General features: G+C 38.3%; 1 protein-coding gene across 1 annotated transcript; it reads left to right on the forward strand.

Moving 5' to 3' along the window:
• Positions 1 to 17,664, forward strand: gxylt1a (glucoside xylosyltransferase 1a). Its single transcript, XM_063002926.1, has 8 exons — positions 1 to 59; positions 247 to 359; positions 3,961 to 4,156; positions 8,623 to 8,754; positions 8,884 to 9,135; positions 10,310 to 10,433; positions 11,448 to 11,620; positions 17,153 to 17,664. Exons 2-8 carry the CDS (start codon positions 307 to 309, stop codon positions 17,312 to 17,314), a joined length of 1,092 nt encoding a protein of 363 aa, XP_062858996.1. The 5' UTR covers positions 1 to 59; positions 247 to 306; the 3' UTR covers positions 17,315 to 17,664.
• Positions 17,665 to 20,052: the final 2,388 nt, after the last annotated feature.

The raw sequence follows: 20,052 nt of genomic DNA on the forward strand, positions 1-20,052 counted from the left end.
AGCGATAGGAAGTTTGTAGAGGGCGGATATGCTACTGGCTAAACTGCTTAGCTTCAGTGGTATGACTGAACATGTTTACTTCGCCATATATTTCAGTCACGTCGGGTCGGTGTAGCTAGCATTTTCAACATGACGTGACTTTTAACCTGACATTTATGTTGTTTATAGAAAATGCGTCGATATTTTCGTCTTTTAATCGTTTGTGTGATATTAGCGTTCCTATCGGTGCTGTACGTTTTTGAGCAGCTTGCGTCTTCTCTGGAGAGTGGAGTAGCATGGAGGGAACCGGGATTACAGAGAGCCGCCATGGTGCACACAGAACGGGGAGAAAAATACGACCAGCAGCTCCTCCACCAAAGGTAGTCTTAATATAATATAATCAGTCAAAAGAATCACGCATTCATTCATAATAAAGGCAGCTTCTGCATAAACAGTGTTTAATAACAAACACAGTGTTTAATAACATCTGGTCACTGACCTTACTTTAGTTAACATAGCTCGTTAGCTATATAGCTAAGTAGTTTACTTATATACTAGGATTTAGTACGCTAGATTGAGTATTATTAAGCACACCACAGTAAATAAACACAAATACTTTTGTGTGTAGATGTGTAAACATATTTATACTGATAGGAGACATGCATGCCATGGTAGTTTAAGGACTTGGGAGTTTTGGAACTGTCTATATGCATAGGCAGATTGGTACTGATAAGATGCAGGCATGCCATGGTAGTTTTGGGGGTTGTCATTTACATTTACTTTATTCAAAGCGACTTACAGTACTGTGACAGTATACAGTCTAAGCAATTGAGGGTTAAGGGCCTTGCTCAAGGGCCCAAGTGCAGCAGCCTGACTGGTGGGGCTTGAACCAGTGACCTTCTGATTACTAGTCCAGTACCTTAACCGTTAGGCTACAACGTCCAAAAACCTCGAAGTTTTTTTGTTTAAAATTATATTATTGTGGGTTTTCTAAAGTTGTATTAGGTCAGAAATGTGCACAAAACACATAATCAGGTAGTGTAAATGTCATTGGTCTCCTAATTCTGTTGACCATATAAATAGGGTTGGTTTGATTGCCCTACAGTCATTACATATGTACTCTGTACAGATCTCAGAAAGCAGGTAATACAGGGGTTGGACAAAATAACTGAAACACCTGGTTTTAGACCACAATAATTTATTAGTATGGTGTAGGGCCTCCTTTTGCGGCCAATACAGCGTCAATTCGTCTTGGAAATGACATATACAAGTCCTGCACAGTGGTCAGAGGGATTTTAAGCCATTCTTCTTGCAGGATAGTGGCCAGGTCACGTGATGCTGGTGGAGGAAAACGTTTCCTGACTCGCTTCTCCAAAACACCCCAAAGTGGCTCAATAATATTTAGATCTGGTGACTGTGCAGGCCATGGGAGATGTTCAACTTCACTTTCATGTTCATCAAACCAATCTTTCACCAGTCTTGCTGTGTGTATTGGTGCATTGTCATCCTGATACACGGCACCGCCATTGGATGCACATGGTCCTCCAGAATGGTTCGGTAGTCCTTGGCAGTGACGCGCCCATCTAGCACAAGTATTGGGCCAAGGGAATGCCATGATATGGCAGCCCAAACCATCACTGATCCACCCCCATGCTTCACTCTGGGCATGCAACAGTCTGGGTGGTACGCTTCTTTGGGGCTTCTCCACACCGTAACTCTCCCGGATGTGGGGAAAACAGTAAAGGTGGACTCATCAGAGAACAATACATGTTTCACATTGTCCACAGCCCAAGATTTGCGCTCCTTGCACCATTGAAACCGACGTTTGGCATTGGCACGAGTGACCAAAGGTTTGGCTATAGCAGCCCGGCCGTGTATATTGATCCTGTGGAGCTCCCGACGGACAGTTCTGGTGGAAACAGGAGAGTTGAGGTGCACATTTAATTCTGCCGTGATTTGGGCAGCCGTGGTTTTATGTTTTTTGGATACAATCCGGGTTAGCACCCGAACATCCCTTTCAGACAGCTTCCTCTTGCGTCCACAGTTAATCCTGTTGGATGTGGTTTGTCCTTCTTGGTGGTATGCTGACATTACCCTGGATACCGTGGCTCTTGATACATCACAAAGACTTGCTGTCTTGGTCACAGATGCGCCAGCAAGACGTGCACCAACAATTTGTCCTCTTTTGAACTCTGGTATGTCACCCATAATGTTGTGTGCATTGCAATATTTTGAGCAAAACTGTGCTCTTACCCTGCTAATTGAACCTTCACACTCTGCTCTTACTGGTGCAATGTGCAATTAATGAAGATTGGCCACCAGACTGGTCCAATTTAGCCATGAAACCTCCCACACTAAAATGACAGGTGTTTCAGTTATTTTGTCCAACCCCTGTACATTTTTAAGACACTTGATGCCATTTCTAAGCAAAATCAACAGTGCTTTTTTGTCAGGTGAGGAGGAAACTGTCACCTTATGCTAAGAGAATTTTGTAAAATCATTAAAATCCCAAGACTGCCATAACATACATACATTTCCATTTAAATTCTACATACATTCTCTTACTATTTTATTGGGTACACCTATCACATAGTATGCCATCTTTCTTCCATCTGTTCTAACCCCGACAAGTTCTGCCACTTAAAAAAGTCAATGCAACAAGACGCATAATTTGGTCCAAAACCTTGAAAGAAAAATAATATGCTCTGATTGATTAAACCAGATTTCCTACATTGTGATGGATTTATTTGAAGAAAACGAAATGATGCCTTCAACTTTTGGTGCCAGATGCCTAATAAGATAGGCTGTCAGCTAGAAGAAATAATGTCCATTGATTGTCTACTGATATTTGTATAACAGCCTGTAAGTGTTATATAAGCCCACTGTTTTTATATTCCAGAATGATAAGGCCTCCATATAATGGTGTTAAAATTGGTCACAGAGAACTGGATAACACAAACACTTTTGATAATCTGGATTGTCGTTCTAACTATCCATAAGCAGTGGCGAGTTTTAGCAGTAAACTGGTGCACTTCTGCTTAAAAAAAACCATGTTTTAAAAGAATGTTCCAACAGTCGTGTTGGCTACAATTAGTACTTTTATAGCTACAAAGTGCACCTTTATGTAATGTTATCTGTCTGATCATTTTACAAATAGAGCAGCATGGTGGCTAAATGGGTAGCACTGTCGCCTCACAGCAAGAAGGTCCTGGGTTTGGATCCTTTCTGTGTGGAGTTTGCATGTTCTCCCCATGTCTGCGTGGGTTTCCTCCCACAGTCCAAACACATGCAAGAGTTCCGTACCGTTCCGGCCTTTAATAGCCAGTTATTTTGCACTCACTTATGGCACGTTTCTCCTTCTAGTCGACACCCTACTCAGCTATGGTGTTTTTTAGGTTTTTTTTTGTGTGTCCCTATTTTTCGAATACTTGTTCAACAAGTTTTGGACTTGTATTGTTTGAAAGATAAGGAGCACTTAAGGTGTTAGTTCCTTTAAAGAAATCTGAACTGCTGTTGTTGCTGAACTGGAACACCTTAAACTTTTTAGTGTACTCGTGAAGGGAGTTATGGGAAGTGGGGCTTTTTTCATTAAGAAAGGAGTGTCTCATGCAGAGCTTATGTTTTTTTGTTCTGTCAGGTGTAAATCTTTGTCTGTCACACACTGGAATCCCTATTGGAGACTGCCCTCTGATGTTTGTGGAAAGAACTGCTTTATGGAATCGGCTAGTAGGTAGGATGGGCAGACTTAAATCTTGGTTGTGAGTTAGATTGTAGGCATCAGAGTTTTTGCGGGTTGTTTGGCCTGTTTTTATTCAAACTAAAATTTGGTTGCAGGCATCAGCAAAGTCTTGTTGCAATCAATTTGCTAGACATAAATGGCAAACTTGAAAGGAAAGAACACACAGCTCATGACCCCCTTTAAACTTACATTACATATTTTGTGACTGTTTGCTTACCCTGTGTTGTGCTGTTGTTTTACAGGTATTCTGTGGATAAAACATTTTCTGGGGCCAGTAATGTGGACAAAGCTGAGACGGTCAGGTTAGCAGTAGTGGCATGTGGGCCCAGGCTGGAGGAGACTCTAACCATGCTGAAGTCTGCTGTTCTTTTTAGCCGCAAAACTCTACACTTTTACATTTTTGCTGAGGATGACCTCCACACTGGTTTTAAAGATGCTGTAAGTTTAATAGATACATATTTCTCAAAGCATTTTAAAGTACTTTAAAAGGTACAAATAGACTCACCACATTTGTTAAGTGTGAAACAGTTTTAAGAAAAAAGTCAATATATTTATGCCCATAAGTTCTTTCAGCACTTTTATTAAGTAAGTCAGGGCAATATGCCTGGTTTATTTTATTAAGCCTGGCTTTTTTCTCTCAATTTTCCTTTTACTAAACAAGCTATCGCAAAGCACTGTTATTATACCAAGACAGGCGACTTAGTGGGTAGCATTGTCACCCCACAGCAAGAACGTCCTGGGTTTGATTACCAGGTGGAGCGGTCCGGGTATATTCTGTGTGTTCTCCTCAAACATTTTAGACAAATATTCAGCTTAATTTAGCTTGACGCATTGTGTCGGACAAGCTTTGTTTTGCAGTGCAGTCAATAAGCTATTACACTGCAGCTGATGTATGGCTTTATTTACTTTACATAAATGTGTTTGTATTATGGGTGCTTGGGTGGTGCATTGGTGAAACAAGCTTACTTATTACCACTGATATCCAGGGTTTGAATATCAGACATTCTATCAAGCCATTAGGAGTTGCACTTGTCAGTGCAATAGAAGTAATAAAATAAGGAGGATTGCGTAAGGAAGGGTATCTAATGTAAATAACTGTGCCAAATCATGTATACGAAGCAGAATGATCTACAGTGGCGAACCTTATATACTGAAACAGCCGAACAGGGAAAAAACCAAACAACAGACAAATCATCATACCCTAATGAAATCTTTGCCTTTTGTCACATTATACCATCAAAATAAAAATATAAAACAGCTGTATGTACACATTATAACCCTCGTTATCAAAGTTAAAATCACACTTTATCTGATCAAATCTAACCAGTAAAATACCTGGTTTAAATAATTTATCAGCCCCTTAGAGTAACCACTGTACACTTGTTTAGGTACAACCAATCACCTTTCAGATTAGACACCAGGCTAATCGGCCCTCACCTGCCATCCATTGTAGTGGTTTTGATGACTTCAGAATAAAAGCATCTGTTTTTTAGGATTCCACTACTAGAAGTGTATGGTAACACAACAAATTACCATGGGCTCTGAGATAAAGTTGTGAAAAGTTACAGGTTAGGAGAGGGATGTAAAAAAATGTCAGCAGCTTCAGCTATTCCCTTAAGTACATAGCCAACATTATCGAGATGGGAACCTGTATGGCACCACCAACACCTTGCCAAGATCGAGCCGTCGCTCCAAACTGGATGACCGAGCCAGGTAGATATTGTTCAGGGAAGCTACTTTGAGGCCAGTTGCAACTTTAAAGGACTTACAAGTCTGTGTGGCTAGGGTTGGAATGTATGAACACATGACAACAATCTCACAAGCTTTACACAAAGCTGGCCTTTACGGCATGGTGGCAAGAGAGACGCTGCTCCTGAAAAAATGCTATGCTGGTAGACTTGGAAAATTCTAATGCCAAGTGGCAAGAAGTCAGATGAGACTATGGTTAAACTTTTTGCACTAAACTGCAGGTGGTATGTTTGGACAAAACCAAACACAGCACACCACTGAAAATAGACCATGCCTACACGGTTATGGCAACATTATGTTATGTGGAAGTTTCCAGCAGTAAGTAGGCAGTTGGTCAGAATTTAAGGAAATATGGATGCTGCCAAAGACATTTAATTTATTGAGGAAAACATGGGGCCATCTGCTAGACAGCTGGAGATTCAACTTCTAGCATAACAACAACCATAAACACTGCCAAAAACCAGTGGCAAATCAGAGCTCTGACCTAAATCTGATAGAAATTATTTTTCTTAACTTGAATGCTGTTAGGCAAAATGTGTAAATAAAGAGAACTTTTGGATGTTAGACTATCAGACTAAAAGTGCCTATTTCAAATGGATATGAAGATTTTCTATAGGCACTGTAGATACTATCTCACATTTCTGGCTGTTTTGTGCATGAGGGCACAGTCTAGAACAGGAAAGGCCCCCCTTCCCCAAACTGTTGACACACAGTTAAGAGCATGTAATTTATTTTACGTAATTTAGCTACTGGGTTTTTCTTTGGACAAAGACGTGTTTGTGCCAATCATTTAGTGACAGAATACACTGATATGGCACAAGCAGCACTTTCAAATGCTGCAGCACATCCACCAATCTTTGCTTTGTTGTTAAATGCCATATGGCAGCTTAGGTATGGTGTGTACATGGATAAACTTTCTTTGGCAAATTAACGCTTGAGATAATGAGAATAAGTAGTACCTTAACTAATTAGCGGAACCCACTTAGCCTGAAGTGAAGTTACATAAAGTCAAGCAAGGCTGTTTCAAATAGGAACAGCCCCTATTTACCAAACCAAGTGGAATACTTCGTTCACTTGCTCATTTGGTTCTTAAGGCACAAGTACCGTTACTTGAACAATACCGCATAAGCTACCTATTTTATTTAGCTTTTTATGTCTATTTTTGCGTAGGTCTTAATAGTTGTGTAAATGGAGGACTAACAAAGTAAGAATTTTATTGTACAGTGTTTACTGTGCCTATGACAATAAAACTCTTGAATCTTAAGTGTAGCAATGTGCATACACAGTGTACTACAGTTGTTTGCAGTGAGAATAAAAATATTTTAATATGGTAAATGTTTCAGAGTTTTTTTAAAACAAAGTCATGAATTCTTACTATTTATGCTAGAAATCATACACAAAATTACTAGCAAGTTAAATGACATTAGGACTAAATTATTTGAATGGTTGTATGTATGAGGGTTCTTCAGAACAGTTTACGCACTTTTTTAAGCTCTATAAAGAATTTTAAAAACAAATGACATCATTTTTCTACATAGTCACCCTCCGATGCATTTTTACCATCGTCGTACCAACTTTTAAATGCCGTTAGCAAAAAAATTTTTGGTTGAGTGCGTAGCCACTGATGCACTGCTGCTTTCGCATCATCACATGAAAATCTTTTTCCCCTTAAAGGTTCTTTGAGCGGTACAAAAGGATGGAAATCAGATGGTGCTAAATCCGGACTATAAGCGCTCTACTCCTGCCCAGAGCGGTAGAGAGAACAGAGTGGCGACACTCCCATAGGGAACCGTTGTAACGGGGGCGGGACATTTTTTTGCGCAGCTTCCGGGTTGTGGAGCGCTGAATAGTTCCAAACAACCCATAGAGCCCCATTCATTTCCACTACTTATCAAGCATTTTTAGCTGTATGTTGCTTTGTTTTAAAAATATAATGAATTTAATGTCATTAATATACTTAATACTGTTATTGTTTAGCATTTGCTCAGCACTAAATGTTACGTTTATCTTAATTAATAGGTATAACTGAATTTAGCTTAGTCAGTTAAGCTAAATTAATGACACACGAGTCTTTTCACCTAAAATGAGTTGATTAATCAAGAGTCTTGTTACAGAAATGATGATAAAACATTAGAGCCATAATAAATCATTATACTTTTACTTTCATACTTAAGTACATTTGAAGGTAAATTTAGTTTAGTACTTTAGTGGAGGTAAAGAGTATTTTTACTTTTACTACTACTTTTACTGGAGTAATATTTTACCTTGGATATCTCTACTTTAACTCAACTACATGGTTTGTGTACCTTGTCCACCACTTACATTAGACAAAATGAACTAGTGCATATTCATAATGAATTCATTAATTTATTACATGTAGGAATAAGTTATTAATCACTCATGAAATAAGAGATGAATGAATGCTTTTTCATGTACCCGCACTATAATGTTAAAGGTACGGTAGTGTGTTTATGAATCTGTTCATTCAGTGCAGGTAAACCTTATGAATCCAGCCACATGACTTAGTGTTTAACCAAAATGATTATTATTATTATGAATCCTCAGGAAAGTGAAGGGAGATTAGTTTATGTAAAAAACAAAACATAAAAAACTGTCTAATCTCTGTACTGTATATTGTCTCTACTACTTAATGATATGGCATTATGTAATGTATGCTAATATAATGTACTGTGTGTTAACAAGAACGACCTATTAACAAGTCATTATAAACATCAATCTTCCACTTCATATACCAAACTGACATTAAAGCAGATGCAGTGAATGTAAAGGCAGGTGAAAATACCCAGAAATTGTACAAATGTTTATTATTGAGCGTTTAATATTTCATTCACTGCTGCCTGTCCCATATGAGAACATGACAGCGCCGGGTTTGTTTGGAACGGCGAGATCAAGGAGTGTCGCAACTCTCTCTATCTACGGCTCTGCTCCTGCCCTCACCGTTTCCAACCAAAATATAAAAGTGTGGAAACTTTTTGAAGATCCCTCTCATTGAAGTTGATAAGTGCTTTTAAATGCATGCCTCTTGTTATGCCATTAAATGGCTATAAAATATTTCTGCATTAGAGACAAAATAGGATGTGGAGGAATCTGGGTTGATCAATTATTCTTGGGTCACTGTGTCTTCTCTCTGTTAGCTGGAGTCATGGCCAGCGAGATTCCGTTCGAAGTTTAACTACACCACCTACCCAATCACGTTTCCTAGTGACAACGCCAAGGAGTGGAAAAGACTGTTCAAACCCTGTGCCTCCCAGAGGCTTTTTCTGCCTGTAAGTATGCTGTACTCCATTTAAATATATGTATATGTTAACTCAACTTTTAAATATTATCTATGTATGTAGCTGAGCATTAATGTTTTTTGTGTGTGTTTTTTTATATATATATATGTATATACACAGCTGATTCTGACTGAGGTGGATTCTCTACTCTATGTGGACACAGACATCCTGTTCTTGCAGCCAGTAGAAGAGATTTGGCATTTTCTCTCACAGTTTAACAGCAGTCACATAGCGGCCATGGCGCCGGAACACGAGGAGCCTCGAATCGCCTGGTATAACCGCTTTGCACGCCACCCGTACTACGGCACGACTGGAGTCAACTCTGGAGTCATGCTCATGAATATGACACGCATCCGAGCCAAGCAGTTCAAGGTCTGTATACGTTCTGTTGTCACTCTTGTAATTTCAATAGATTATTTAATTAAAGTCTGTGTCTGGAAAGTCAGCAGTTGAATGTTTGTGTGCCTTTCCGAGTTTAACCAGCAGAGGTCACTGTGATTCTATTAGTTGGATTTTTAGATTTCCTTACGATTTAAAGTGTTTCATCATGCATTTCTCTGTCTAACATGAGAAAAAAGCAATGTTTATTTAAAACCTCTAGTCATATCGGTGTCAACCCCAGCCATCCGCTGGAATACTAATGAAGCAGATTACAAGCTTTGTATTTAGTAGGTTTGTGCTGATGATTGCAAGAGTATTTATATGCTGATTTAGTATCACTTCTCATCACCTGAATGGCTATCCCCGGAAAACTACAGAACTTCATGAGCATTGTAAATCATGGTTTTAGAAGTACCCATTTACAATGCACATTATGTACACTACTGCCAGAATGTCTGGCTTTACTGCCATAGCCATCAAAAACAGTCCAAGACCATTATTTTTTCTTTACCACACATAGTGGTTGGGCCAGGGAAAGTTCTAACGTATGACAAAAATAGATTTCTCTGCTTCACTGTACATGAAATATTTGAAAACATGTTTCCTCTACATCAGAGTCCAGTGGCAGTGTGCATTACATTAGGGGTGTAGATCAGTCCTGGAGTTTTAAGCTGCTCCAAAACACATCTGATGCAACTCATATAGGGCTTAGTAATTAGTTTACGAGTTAAACCAGATGTGTTAGTGTTAAAGCCCTGACACTTTACAGGACAGCCTGGATTTACCTCACTAAAAATAGCCATGGTGAACTTTAACCCATGCAGATTTTAATGCATAAGTATAATTACTACTATTTTATTGTTACGTTGCTTCCTGTTCTATTAACTTGTATAACGTAGTAGTGCAATTTAGTGGGGCAGCTCGGCTGGGCAAAAATTAAGGTGGTTCTGTGTCATTCTAGTTTTTTTTTATTCTAGAGTGTTCATTTATGGTAATCACTTTCCTGTTTGTGTAATTTAATGAACCTATTAACAATGGATGTGGCTAAAATAACCCAATGAATTACAAAAGTGTCTACATGCTTTTGGCCACGTAGTGTATGTTCATAATGATGTTGCTGCTGCTCTGTGCTATGATGGACTCTCTTTTTCTGTACCATTTGCAGAATGACATGACTTCAGTTCATCTAAAATGGACAGATTTGCTGATGCCACTACTACAGAAATACAAGCTTAACATTACATGGGGGGACCAAGATCTTCTCAATATCATATTCCACTATAACCCAGGTAAATATTTATATTTAGTCCTGTATGTCTGACTTGCAGCTTTTGCAAGAACAACTAGTTATGTTTTGTGAAAGTGGCCAGTTACCACCAGCTTTCACAGAAAAAGAGTTGCATGAAAGTGCAAATAGCCACTGAGTGTTTTTTCTTTATTTATTTATAGTTAATGTTATAATAAAAAGTATTATAACAACAGATGTAAAAATGTAAAAATCTTGCACCTCACTTATATACGTGTACAGTTTATCACCCAATGTTATATGGATCATATGTGAGCACGCGTGTGTCACAATGGTAAATTACACCAACCCACTCCTGATGGGATCCAGGGTTCGAATTCCCAACGCTGTTCTCAGCTGGTAGGGCTCTATGTAGATTAAGATTTCTCTGGATTTCAATGATCTGTTTTGTATAGTAGATGGTAAAATACCTAAATTATGTGCAATCTTGCTTTGAGACGTGTTCATTTTAAACTGATTTTCTCTCATGAAGTTTGGCAAAAAGTGTTGAGCCACCACCTTTCTTTGCTTAAAATGACAGCTTTTGGTGGATCCTTTTTTATACTCGGTCGTTATATCCTCATCTGTTACCTGCATATGTGTTCCAAATGTTCCAAAGTATTTTGAGTGTATTGCCGGTATCATTAGCCAAAGCTTTAAAAGTCATCTTGTTGTACTTTTGTCAGTTAGAAAAAGGTGCAAGAGAATTAACAAATCATAGTTTCTTTCATTGTTGCATTAAAACAACTTTTCCAAACATGGCTTTGTATTAACAAATAATTTATTATGTACTCTTGCTTAGTCCAACCTTTTCTTGCTTCAACTTAAAGCAGGACAAAGTTTGTAGCAATAAGGTGTAGCAAGATATTAAAATAAATGATTAAACAGACATCTTTTAAACTGGACATATTATGGAGATGCATGTCCAAAAAGCTGTAAAATCTCTGCCTTGAACCTATGTGAAAACATGATTGCCTTTTGACTAAGTTTTAACCAGATCATTTTCTGTGCCCCACAGAGAGCCTCTTTGTGTTCCCATGCCATTGGAACTATCGTCCAGACCACTGCATCTATGGCAGCAACTGTGCTGCTGCTGAAGAACATGGTGTTTACATTTTTCATGGCAATCGAGGTGTTTATCATGACGACAAGCAGCCTGCATTCCGAGCCATTTATGAAGCCATTCACAATGTAAGTTCATTATTAAATTTGTAGCATTTGGATAGGTTTTTAAGAAATGTTTGCTTTGAAAAGGACATTAGGACAAAATGAGTTTTCATCCTTAGCATTACTTAGCTGCGGTGCTTAATAACAACAGTGCAAAATATTTTTGAGTCTTTATAATGTCAGTTTTAATTATTGCAGTAAAGCACAATATTCGCTAGATGTCTAGCTGCCATAGGGAACATGATATAACACCTGTCAGGTGTACCACATAAGATTTCACAACAAGCTCTTAATATAATGATAATGATAGGAGAGAGGCCAGCAGTCATTCCAAAATGTATTGTAGGACCCCCTGAAAACTAAAAATATAGTAATAATTATAATTACCACACAGGACAATATGCAGCAAACTGTAGCTTAGTCATCTGCATTTTCTACAACCTACTTTGTCTAAAATTTGCACACTTGAAAAACAAATTAGAAAGAGGGTTAGATAAAATAATGGCAAGAATTTTGCTAATGTTTCGAGAAAGAAGGCACAAATGACCCCAGGAAAACCATACCCACAGTAAAGTATAAAGTTGGAAGCTTCATGATATGGGGCTGCTTCTCTGTAAATAGTACAGCACATTACATTAAAGAAAACATGAACGAAGTGATGTACCGTGACATATTGGAGTAGAATTTAACCATTTAGTCAAAAATCTAAATCTGAACATTTCTGTATTATCACAACCAAAGTCAAGATAACACATGTCAATGTGAACACTATTATAATGAATGTTTGGGGCTGCAGGGACAAGTTACTGTCTTCGGTCACTGTGAGGTATCCATGGTCTCCTTGTGTTTGCATTGGATTCCTTTACTCTGGTTTCCTCCCACATGTCAAAACATGCCGGTGGTTTATTACCTACTCAGACGTTCTCTTACTAACCCACTAATAAGGGCATTTTTGAGCAGGCAGTGCCCAACCATTGACCGGTTGCACTGTTTTGCCATGTGCCTAGTGTTTCTGGATGGCTCTGTACCCATAGCAACTTGATCAGGACTAAGTGTTTAAAATGATTTATGTTCAAAATGTGCTGAAGTGTTAGCAATGTAGATTATCAATCTACACAATGTTCTATTATTTTAATGTTTTTTCTGTGCCTGTAAACTTTATAGTTTATTTCTTAATTACAGTACAAAATTGGCATTAATTTGGCTGTCTGCCTTTCTGCTCTCAAAATGTTGCTATCAACATAATCTGCTAAACAACCTGTGTTACTTAGCCACTTGTCCAATGTAAAATTTGCTTTGCTTTTAGACCTTCCTATCAAATCACATATTGCCTATATCTTGTATTTTAGCATTACTGTTTGTGGAGGTTTTATAAGCAAAGCATTGTTCACTGTGCAAAGCAACATTTGTTCAGTTGTATCAGGGTGTTTGGAATTAGAAGGAGAGTTTGTTTTGTGGTTAAACATTAGAAATCAATACCCGTGTTGACTTCTTCCCCCAGCTTGCCAAAGCTATCGTGTTTTGGCCTTTATCTCTGTCTTCCTCATCAGGTCCGACGATCACTTCTAAGACACTAATCTTTAAAGCCACCAATACCTGTCCTTTTCTGTCCATCCTTTCTCTCCCAGATGCATCAGGCTTGAGGTTTAAAGAGTCTTTTTTCCTTGCAGAGGGGTTGTGAGATTGAGCTTGTGTGTCTCTGGTCATTATGGCCAGGCGAGACCTTTTTGCCCTTGACAGAGGAAGCATTTCAGACCATTAGCTAAATGAGGTCTGTCATTAGTCCATGATTCAGCTAGGTGCTATGTGTTTTGCAGGCCAGACTCACATTTAATGTTTATCCAGGCAGAACAAGTCAAGTTCGGAGTATCTTTAAAAAAGTTAGTTTGGACGGATTCTCTGCTGAATTCTAGCGCCTGAATTCTCCACACCGCAGGTTTCTTTGTAGCTTACATACTCCCAGTAGAGACACAAACAGAGATAGAAGTCCAGTTGGCAATAAAAGACCTCACCATTACTGTGCCAAACCCCACGAAGCGTCATAAAATCTTTATAGTTCCGATGTTTCGTTTGGGACTAAGAGAATGAAAGGCAGCATCCATCTCATCCATCTCCCATAAAAAATCAATAGGAGACAGTAAATGCAGCTTCATCAAGCCATGATATGTGTTCCATCATTGATAATAAAATATTGCACTTTATAGTGACCTCATTTCAGACCTCAGCACTAGGTATATGAGCGTCCATAAAAAGGTTATTTTATTTTATTTACTCTGCAGGTTATAAAAGAGCGCTTTTTTGTTTAGAAGGAGAATGATATTAAACTTATGAATTTCGAAATAAGGATATAAAAAAGAAGAAATGTAATGAATCTTTCACACTGTTTTATCTATTTATGTGGTTAGCCTGGTGGGATCTGGGACTTTGGGTACTTTCCAAAAGAAAATGTGAGCAGTTCAGTTCTGGGTCAAAGAAAATCACTGAAAATAATGAAACTAAATCAAAAACAAAAATAGAAAACAGCATTGGCAGAACTGTAAAAAAAATTACAGACAAAATAGCTTGTGGTAAAAGCAAACTCACTTTAAAAAAATTGGGCACAATGTGTACAGTAGAATGCTGATAAAACAGGTACCGTGCGGAAAATAAGTATTTGATCCCCTGCTGATTTTGTAAGTTTACCCCCTTACAAAGACTTGAACAGTCTATAATTTTATGGAAGGTTTATTTTAACAGAGAGAGACAGAATATCAACAAAAAATCCAGAAAAAAAAACATTAAATAAAAGTTATAAATTAATTTGTATTTAATTAAGGGAAATAAGTATTTGATCCCCTACCAACCAGCAAGAATTCTGACCCCCACAGACCGGTTATGTGCCCATGAGGCACACAAATTAGTCCTGTCCCTGTATAAAAGACACCTGTTACAGAATCAGTTTCTTCCGTTCAAATCTCTCGACCACCATGGGCAAGACCAAAGAGCTATCAAAGGACGTCAGGGACAAGATTGTAGACCTGCACAAGGCTGGAATGGGCTACAAGACCATCAGCAAGAAGCTTGGTGAGAAAGAGACCACTGTTGGTGCGATCATTCAAAAATGGAAGAAATACAAGATCACAGTCAATCACCCTCGCTCTGGAGCTCCATGCAAGATCTCACCTGGTGGGGTAAGAATGATTCTGAGAAAGGTGAGGTCAGTCCAGAATTACACGGGAGGAGCTTGTCAATGATCTCAAGGGAGCTGGGAGCAGAGAAATGCTGGATATGACCCCAAGAACACCATCCCCACCAGGCACCGGAGTGGAGTTGATGCCAAAGAGCTCAATTTTGGTCTCATCTGACCATATCACATTCTCCCAAGCTTTCTCGGAATCATTCAGGTGTTCATTGGCAAACTTCAGACGGGCCTGTACATGAGCCTTCTTGAGCAGAGGGACTTTGCGGGCACTGCAGGATCTCAATCCATTACGGCGAAGTGTGTTACTAATGGTTTTCTTGGTGACTGTGCTCCCAGCTCCCTTGAGATCATTGACAAGCTCCTCCCGTGTAATTCTGGGCTGACCTCACCTTTCTCAGAATCATTCTTACCCCACCAGGTGAGATCTTGCATGTTTTTTTTTTGTTTGTTTATTAGGATTTTAACGTCATGTTTTACACTCTTTGGTTACATTCATGACAGACACACGGTAGTTACTCGTTACACAAGGTTCATCACTTCTCAAGGTTATATCGAACACAGTCATGGACAATTTTGTATCGCCAATTCACCTCACTTGCATGTCTTTGGACTGTGGGAGGAAACCGGAGCACCCGGAGTAAACCCACGCAGACACGGGGAGAACATGCAAACTCCACACAGAAAGGACCCGGACCGCCCCACCTGGGGTTCGAACTCAGGACCTTCTTGGAGATCTTGCATGGAGCTCCAGAGTGAGGGTGATTGACTGTGATCTTGTATTTCTTCCATTTTCGAATGATCGCACCAACAGTGGTCTCTTTCTCACCAAGCTTCTTGCTGATGGTCTTGTAGCCCATTCCAGCCTTGTGCAGGTCTACAATCTTGTCCCTGACATCCTTTGATAGCTCTTTGGTCTTGCCCATGGTGGTCGAGAGATTTGAATGGAAGAAACTGATTCTGTGACAGGAGTCTTTTATACAGGGACAGGACTAATTTGTGTGCCTTTTGTGCACATAACCGGTCTGTGGGGGTCAGAATTCTTGCTGGTTGGTAGGGGATCAAATACTTATTTCCCTTAATTAAATACAAATTAATTTATAACTTTTATTTAATGTTTTTTTTTCTGGATTTTTTGTTGATATTCTGTCTCTCTCTGTTAACATAAACCTTCCATAAAAATTATAGACTGTTCAAGTCTTTGTAAGGGGGTAAACTTACAAAATCAGCAGGGGATCAAATACTTATTTTCCCCACTGTAGCTGTGACTTTTACAGGTATTGAATTGGCAGCACCACAAATAGACATTTAATTTTCACCCATGGCAACTTTTTTGTAATTATATGTAAATAACTTATTTGATGCCTTCACTACATTCCAAAAAAGTTGTGACAAAGGCAGTGTTCGACAGAGAAAGCTCTGGTTTTAGCTCTGTGCCAAATATGAAAAGGACCATCCTGACTTATTAGTGAAGGATGCAGCCAACACCTGTCATGGTATAGGGATGCATCAGTGGCGTGGCATGGCATGGCTGACTTGCATATGTGTGAAGGTGCCACTGACACAGGTGTACATTGAGATTTTAGAGAGGCACATGCTGCCATCAAGACAACATCTTTTCGGCATTTTTGTGTACAGATATATATTTTAAACACAACAGGATTGTCAAATCAGAAACAGTGTCATGGGTTTTGCTGGTTGTACAAAGAATTAAAGATTTTTCATTGAAAATAGGCAAAGTAACTTTATGTTAAAGATGCACATTGAGAGCTGCCGCAGACACTAATGCAACATTCATATACATGGTTGTAAGTAGGTTTAGCTGTCATGCTAAACAGTAAATGACATGCTTATTCAAGCATATAATTTATTTAATTGAATTGATTTATACACATGCTAGAAATGGGTGTGACACAAACGTTTAAATTCTATAATTAGGAGGGGGTTACATGTTCTTTTGACCTTATAGTGTCTATTTGAAATGTGCAGTCTGATGTAATGACATATAAAATACTTTGAAAGTATATAGGATGTTCTGTATATTATTGTAAATAAGCTGTATTTTAAAATACACACAAATGTATTTTTCCTGGTGCTCCGATTTCCTCCCACAGTCTAAAGACATGCAAGTGTGGTGAATTGAAGATACAAAATTGTCCATGACTGTGTTTGATATTGAACTTGTGAACTGATAAATCTTGTGTAACCAGTAACTGCCTGTCCTGTCATGAATGTAAGCGTGTAAAACATGACATTAAAATTCCAATAAAATAAATAAATTACCCTTGAAATACATGTTAAAACGTAATGAAAACATGAGATATCTTACTTGAGGAAATGCCTGAACATGTCTGTAATAAGTTGTCTTGTTTTCTCAGTACCCATTTGAAGAAGACCCTGTTCATTTTCTACTTCAACCTCTGGAGGAAAAGCTAAAGAATACCATGCATACTTACTGTGGAAGATCCAGTCACCTTTTCACTAAGAAATTACAAGCAAGCATCAGAAGCCTACAGAAAGACAATCTCAATGCCAGATAATCACACCCAGTCAAACTTGCGCGAGCTAGGCAGACATGCAGTATTGGTAAGGATCCTTGTGCCTTGCTTGCTGGAAAACTGGATAATTGTGGTGGTACTTAGACTTCCATATAAATGATAAGTAGGTTAAATGAGGCACTGAAATCACTTTGATGTTTAATCAAAATGAGCCTAGTGAAGAGATTCTGACAGTCACACGTTCTTGTTCTTGCATTTCATAGAACAGCCTCTTTACTTCAGTAAAAGCTAACTAGCTAGTGATTAAGCTGAGAAAGAAGCAATCAAACAGTAAAATCCTCATGCTATAAAAAGAAGAAATGAATTTTACCAGTTTTAAATGCTTAACTAAACCATAGATTTTAATATGTAACTCAACAGATTGGATGGAATTTAAGCATTCACAACCTACATAATGAAAATCTCTTAAGATTCAGCAATTATTGGTTTTAAATAGTATTTCATAACTTTATGAAACTTTGTTTTTATGTTTAACACTACCACTTAAGCGGAGACTCAATGTATCTTATGTAAACTGTTTAAAAGAAGCAGAAAAATATTGACTGTGTAAAAGGCATGTAAACATGCATTTAAAAAATATTATTTTCCACGACATATATCTAATAGAAAACTACTCTCACGATCTGACAGTTATTGTTTATAAACCACAATGACAAAAAGTATGTATGACCTCTGTTATTGCAAACAATAAAAATGCATTAACCAGTCGGCTGGGCGCTATCTAGCGGGCATAATTGGCACCGCCTGCAGCAGACACGGTACTGCTAGGGTGGGATGACCGGACTATGTGGGTGGGGTCTTCAAACGCTGTGTAAGGACCCTGATTGGCAGATAGAGAGGCGCCTGTGCAGAGTGCATAGGTGAAAAAGGGTTCCGCTAAGGGCTGCACATGGGTCGGAGGAGGCGTGAGCAGCAATATACCCACCTCGACTGCAATCAGGGATCCCCCAGCAGTGGAAGACAAATTGACTATGCTAAATTGGGAGAAAATGGGAGAAAAAGGCAAAAATAAAATAGAAAAAAATGCATTAATTAAATGCATTGCTCATCATAATAATAATAATTTAACTTTATCCTGTAATCACAATATCTTATTGTGACTAATGCTGATTGAAGTCATTTCAGCATTTTGTCTTTGATTAAATGTTTTATATTGCTTGCCTGTAAGGAGATTTTTATAGATTACCAGATTTTTAAAAAATCATGGCTGCTGACAGCTAAGAAAATTTGAGACAATATTGTTCAGGCTAATTATCCACAAAGCAGTTGCAGAGAATTGTTAGTATTGGTCAATACTCAGAGCCTTTTGTGAAGTATTGATTGTGAATTAAAAATTGGGGTAAAATGATCAGGACATCTAATAGTCAGGTTTTTTTAATGTTTATTTGATTTTTTTTTACATAATTGTTGTTTTGATGGTCCCAACAATGATCACTTGTCATTTTTAAACAACCAGTGAATAACAGGTTTTAAGCATTAATGTCTTTCTAATGTTTTTTTTGTTATTCACTCTGAAATGCCCAGATGCAGGCTTAAATTGTACCGCTGTTTGGCCCTGATGTAATCAGTATAAGGAACAGTCCTTTACATCACTACTCAGGTTATTTAAATATTGAGTAATACACTTTTAAAAGTGCGCATTCACATTATAATGCAGAATAATTTATGCCCAGTGTGTGCATATGTATGTTGAACAGTGTGAATGTAATACTTTTCAAATTAAAATTGAAAACAAATCTATTATATATTTTTATTGAATGCCTATACTGCCAGTGCCAATAGCAATACCTCAGGTGAACTGTGTCATTTGTTGAATGTAAATGTGCAGTATATTTTTGTAATAAACTTTGATCTTCTGTTCAGTCTTTTGGAGTTTCTTCTAAGTAACAGTGGCATGCTTATTTAACTGAGTGAAACTTTCTATTGATGTCAGACCACACAGGTTTTGTTTGAAATGTTAGTTGTGACTTCAATTAAGCACAGCTGGTTTTTAGACCCACTGCTTTTTTGCCATCAGTTATGCTGAACTGCATGCTGTTAACCTAATATAACAGAGCAGTAAGAGATTCAGTAAATTGTATAACGAATGCAGATTTCTGTCCACCCAAAGTATCATATCTCTAGAGCCTCAATCCAGCTCCCACCCAAAGCTTTTATTTTCTGGGGACACTTTTATTTAAAATAATCCATGTGGTAATTACCATTTTTCTATCGTTTCTTTTAAACCCTGTATGCTAAATGCCCCAGTTTTACTGACCAGAAATAGGTCAGTGCCAAAGGGGTGATTTTTTTTATTGCTCACTTAAAGTGATTATATACGTAAATGCAGAGGGAGAATATAATGGGATAGTCTTGAACTTTCTAAAGCCAGAGGGACGTGGGAAGATGATTTCTTTAGAATTTACTAAAAAGCACATTTGTGTCTGGAGATATATGCTGATGTGCTAGATGATACAGGGGTTGGACAAAATAACTGAAACACCTGTTTAGTGTGGGAGGTTTCATGGCTAAATTGGACCAGTCTGGTGGCCAATCTTCATTAATTGCACATTGCACCAGTAAGAGCAGAGTGTGAAGGTTCAATTAGCAGGGTAAGAGCACAGTTTTGCTCAAAATATTGCAATGCACACAACATTATGGGTGACATACCAGAGTTCAAAAGAGGACAAATTGTTGGTGCACGGCTTGCTGGCGCATCTGTGACCAAGACAGCAAGTCTT

This window comes from Trichomycterus rosablanca, chromosome 1 (assembly GCF_030014385.1).
Source record: "Trichomycterus rosablanca isolate fTriRos1 chromosome 1, fTriRos1.hap1, whole genome shotgun sequence".
Classification (NCBI taxonomy): domain Eukaryota; kingdom Metazoa; phylum Chordata; class Actinopteri; order Siluriformes; family Trichomycteridae; genus Trichomycterus; species Trichomycterus rosablanca.